At 32.8% G+C, this 5,591-nt stretch overlaps 1 protein-coding gene across 1 annotated transcript in view; it reads right to left on the bottom strand.

Moving 5' to 3' along the window:
* Positions 1–5,591, bottom strand: part of RELN (reelin) — a 475,654-nt gene that overhangs the window by 69,012 nt on the left and 401,051 nt on the right. The window contains exons 42-45 of the mRNA XM_005862985.2: positions 4,302–4,386; positions 3,294–3,476; positions 1,230–1,401; positions 1,026–1,128 (exon numbers count right to left, since the gene is read on the bottom strand). Of these exons, the coding sequence (XP_005863047.1) occupies positions 1,026–1,128; positions 1,230–1,401; positions 3,294–3,476; positions 4,302–4,386 (543 nt within the window). The remainder of the gene's footprint in view (positions 1–1,025; positions 1,129–1,229; positions 1,402–3,293; positions 3,477–4,301; positions 4,387–5,591) is intronic.

The raw sequence follows: 5,591 nt of genomic DNA, 5'->3' as shown, positions 1-5,591 counted from the left end.
AGCAACAGGATATATTTATATCTATATTTGCTTAACTTATTGATTATTGTTGAACTTATTCCTCTTACCTCTGGTGAATAAACTATTGAGATTTGATAACCTTTTTAACTATAGGCATTTGTTTCTACTTGGAGTCTTTTGATAACAGAACTCTTTTATTAATATTTAAAGCATAAAATTTAGAAAATATAACAGAAAGTCATATAAGTAACTTAAAATTAGAAAACCTAACTGAAAATTTAGAGTAAATACAGAATAATTTCTTCACCAAGGCATCATTTGGTTCCTGACTTTTAAAATGTAAGGGATACCTCTAATTTAGAGACTACAGAGAGTTAATCTAAAGCAAATATTCAAAACTGTGTTGATGCAATTAGACACTATTTTAAGAAAGTCTGCCCAATGATATGACACAAGTATCTTTGGAGGTTAGTACTACTGAAGCCTGGCATAATGCACCTTTGGTTCTGTTAATTTTATCTAAGTTTTTGAAATAATAAAGGTTTTAAAAATTACATTATTAATTACTTTATTGAAAAATAGAGTTCATGAATATTCATGAAATACACAGAGAAAATATATTTGAAATTATAAAAACAGTGCAGTATTATTTTATCCGTAAAATTCATGACACCATGGTAAATATTACATATATGTGCTGGCATTATATAGGCTATAGTTACATTGACTTGGGTCCTAAGTAACACATAACAATTATGAAAATAATAATACTAGAAGAGTATGGTCCTTTTTATACTTATAATGTTTAAAATAATTTATTTCAACAACTTCCCATTTTAGAAGGTGGGAGATTATGTCATAAGTAAAGGACAAAAATTCAGAAATAAACCTTAGTATGACAATTCGTTCTGCTAATAAAAATGAGTTACGATGTAAAACCTGTTTTGTCCTTGTATAAAAATGGAAAGCCATAATGCATGAAATTATCTGAGATTTTCCTCTTTGTTCCTAGGTTTTGTTCATGATAAAATGTAAAGCATTTCTGGTAGAACAAAGCCAAGTACCTCAAATTGTATGATGGTGTTCTCATTCACGCTGAGGTCGCGGGTGGTAATGGAATGCTCACCGACTTCATTTGAAACGAACACCATAGCTGAATCTTCCTCACTGTCATACAAAACAACAACAAGGAATCCGTTTAGGCGAAAGTTCATTGTGATTTGTAGAGAGCAGTGGTTTTATTTTTAGTTTCTGAATTAAATACTTACGGCGCTCCCTTTGAAGAATATGGGCAATAAAGACCAATGTTACCACCAGGATAGAAAAACCAATTGTCTTCTCTGGGCCCAAAGTCAAATGTATCCAGAAGCATCACAGGGTTGTTTAAATTATTTCCATCAATAATGAAGTCATCAATGATCCAGATTTCTTCTTTCTTACCTAAGGCATTTTTGGAGAAAGCAAGTTTTTCCAATGTTGAAAATCAGAAGGACATTTTGCTCATGGAAGAAAGTCAAGGACAGAGGGACTCAGTAACAACAGGTTAAACATATGCCTTGGCAATGAAACACTAACTATTATATAACACTGTGTTTACAGTGATTATAGTGACAGTATAAAACAAATTAAGCTTTCAATCATATTAAATCGACACAGGATGGAACAGCCTTATTAATTCAAGAAAGATGTGACAAACAGCTTGTGAAAGTGTGCTGCCTTTTTTGTCATAGTGGTGCTACTAACCGTACCAGTGACAAGAGTGAGCTTTGAGTTTGTTTTCATGGTTTCAGGGAATATATAAGATGTATGGATCTGTGAGGATGGGCAGTCAACCTTCAGACTTAGAACAGAGCTATACTAACTAGTCTATTCAAGAAGCAGTTCATGATTTTAGAGTTAACCCATGGTTTAGCATCATGCTTTTGTCAGGCAGAAGGATCATGGCTATTAAAACACTGCCTGATGCATAATTTTACTTAATTGTTAAAAACTATGCAGAAGAAAATACTGTTATATACTTTATTTTTTCTTAATGATTTTCAAAACATCTGTTTATTTAAAGATATGCGGAAATACCCAGAAAACTAGTAAAATCACTCCTTAGGCTGTTATAGAATTTGATTCATGGCTTAGGCTGGGTGTGTAGGGAAGATATTACTAAGTAGATAAGAAAGGCAAACCAAAGCTACTTTTGCAAAGCACTGTTTACATTGAATTGAAAACAAGATAAAGACCAGGCCAAGCAGAAACGTCAAGATTTCCCAAGGTTGCTTTTTCACAGGTTCCTATTTTTAGTACAATTCTTACAAAATATAAAAAAGTACTTTTAAACAGGAGCCTGTAGGAGTAACCTGATGATTTAAATGGTTCTCTCTCTCCTTCATTTTGGAAGCAGTTGGTGAAAACAATAAAGAAAAACCAGGTAAGCATTCCAAACACAACACAAAGACAATATCCTTTGGACTGTGAAACTGGTTGCATTCCTTTGTGAATTTTTATTTGGTCCAAATAGAAAAGATTATATTTAACATAAATATAAAAGGTAAAAAACATAAAAGATTAAGTTTTCTCTTCACAACAAATTAAAAGTATTTATTTTGACTTATTAGTTATAAAGGAAATGCTCAGGTTAAATTTTAGAGATGGCAGTACATTTTTCTTATTTATTTCTGTGTTACCTCTGCAAAGAATCTGCTTAATGTGGTATTTCCATGCTTACATAGACCATTAAATGCATAATTTGGCAGAGTCTGGTCCTTTATAATCAGCAGTTAATAGAAATATAGGATGCAATAAAACATTAAAAATTTGTAAAATCATTTTCTTTGACCATTTGAAAATGCTATTAAATTATACATTCACTTTGCCTTTTCAACTGAAACAAGTGTATGTGATAAGAATATTTTATCTAAGGCACTATCTGCTTGGTGTAAGCCCTCTCACTTTGTCATGGCATTTTGCTATAATGTTCTATCTCGCTAATGAAATGCCACACTCAGAAGAACTATGTGTTCCTAAATGAATTCAGCAAAAAACGTAGTTACAATTGATGAGTGCCTAATGGTAATGTTGGATTATTTTTTAAAAACCTTAGACCTATGACAAGATTCAGTTATATTTTCATCATCAAGAGAATTTATGAATCAAATATGAAGAGATGATAAAGATATATATATAAATATTAATTGAGACTCCTCAAAAGTGAAGCATGTGAAATGTGTGTGATGAATAGCTAAGCTACTCAGTTGATAAACACTTCCTCCCACTTTAGAAACAAACGTGTTAACATGACACAGTCAGTGCTGATCATAAGAAAACATGTGCATTTTTACCGTTATTATAAGGCTGCCAGAGTCTGAATCTTGTAGCATTGGTTTGGGCGGTGTATGGCAAGGGAACATTAATGAAAAGTATGTTGGTCATTTGAGGGAAATAAAACTCATCCATCAGGTGCCAAGTGATTCCCCCATTGACAGAGAATTGTAATAGAATAGAGTGAGACCTCTCTGGAGTACCTAGAAAGAAGAAAACACAAGCATAAGACATTCTGTGCTAAAACGGGGAAACAGTCTGCTCGTAGACTAGTCTTTTGGCATCACTGCATAAGCTGACTTATATTCACATAGAGGTTTTGCAGTCCAAATACTTCAGAGGCAACTTAAAGTATTGACAGGTTGAATTTTCTGTATGAATATATCTCAAAAAAACACAACAAATTTTGGATTTTCATACAATAGTATCTCCTCTTTCCAGCTATAGACATATCTTTGTGTTTTCATTTAGGAAATATTACATAAACTTTTTAAAAATTCTATTGGCATCCCAAGTTTACAGAGGATTAAACATTTAAATCTCAGGATACAAATAAAAATCTATTTGAAAATTTGTTATATATAATTGGCATTATTTGTCAAGAAAGTTACTTAGTTAATATGAAATCTCAGAATGACAAAAGAGTTTGTTTTTTTGAATTCACATATGTAAAAGAAAATCCAAAATTTCTATGAGTTAAAAATTTTTAATTTTAAAATTCTTACAGCTAGAAAGTAGTGGTGGAAAAAGACTCAGGGACATGATGATAAATTTAACTACCACAGAACTAGTATGATTATTATAGCTATGTGCAATTATTATAAAATCAGTAATCTTACCTTATATCAAGCTGAATTTCATTATAGAAGAACATTTGTTAACCTTTATGTACTTAAATTTATGTTAGCTCTTCCATATGATAAAATTTATGGACCTCAAATACATTATTTCTTTGTGGATAAGGAATTGTGCATGGGAGAATTTTCTTGAAGGGAAATAATAAAATCATACCCATAGAAATGACTTACCTTTTGCTATAAATCTAAGTGAAAACTGGACATACATGGTATTGGTACAGTCTAGATCTCTTGAAATAAGCATCCTTAGTCCTTCCTGAAAACAAAAATATAATATGTTAAGCAATCTTATTTCACTGAAAAATTATTTTGATTTTATATACCCTAACTTGGATCAGCTAAATAATAGATACATACATGTAATGATCAAGAAGCCATATTTGGTCTAGTATAAAAGGAAAAATTGATAGTTTCCACTTTCTTAAAGGCTTTCATTTCCTATGCCTGAATGACACAATTGCATTATCTCAAGTCTAAATCACATTTTGCTGTGACTATTAGAAAAAAGTGCAAAAATGATAGCATTATATATCTACAGGCCTTTTTTTAAAAAATAGCCTCCTTTGATCCCAGCATGCTGTGAGCAGACTAACGAGGGAACAGATGGAAAATGTGCCAAGTGCTCCTGCTGGAAGCAGGGAACTGATAGGTGAATTTCTCAGGGTCCCAAGGAGTCTTCGGAACTTACCACTCCCCTGCACACTCTGACAGCCCCAGGGGGCTCTCATTCAGGCTGACACAACGCCCTCCAGCTGGCCAAGTTAAATAAGGCGTAACTAAGCGAGTCCTCGTGCCTGGGCTCGACCCGCTCACGCAGAGAAGCCGAGGAAGGAGGAAAATGGTCACATTAGCTTTAGCAATTTTTTTCTGCTAATAACTATTTCTGGTTGCCTGGCAATGACAGCTCCATAGCTTGTTTTCTATATGTGTATACAGGACTGCAGTGAAGGCCAATAAAATTTCACCATGAACATGTCCTAAGTTAAATTTTTATAAGTTAAAAAATAATTTAATTTTAAAATTCTTACAGCTAGAAAGTAGTGGTGGAAAAAGACTCAGGGACATGATGATAAATTTAACTAAATTTAAAAGGTCCAAACTGGTTTTTTAGTTTTTCAGCTGTGACTTCTGAATGAAGTGACTTTTTGGTGGTGAAGGGCTGTGTTTATCCTGAGTAACACTGTCAATTGATTTTTTTAAAACAAATACCAAATAGATTTAGGTAAAGCAAATTCTTCCTCTTCTTCAGAACATCTGCTATAGAGCACTTTCCGCGATAGCTGAAACATTTTACATTGAACTGATTTTGTAATAGCAACGGCATACTGTCCACTCCAAACTGGTTTTTTAGTTTTTCAGCTGTGACTTCTGAATGAAGTGACTTTTGGTGGTGAAGGGCTGTGTTATCCTGAGTAACACTGTCAACTGATTTTTTAAAACAAATACCAAATAGATTTAGGC

Source organism: Myotis brandtii, unplaced genomic scaffold (genome assembly GCF_000412655.1).
Source record: "Myotis brandtii unplaced genomic scaffold, ASM41265v1 scaffold17, whole genome shotgun sequence".
Classification (NCBI taxonomy): Eukaryota; Metazoa; Chordata; class Mammalia; order Chiroptera; family Vespertilionidae; genus Myotis; species Myotis brandtii.
This window is presented reverse-complemented; position numbering and strand designations above follow the sequence as displayed.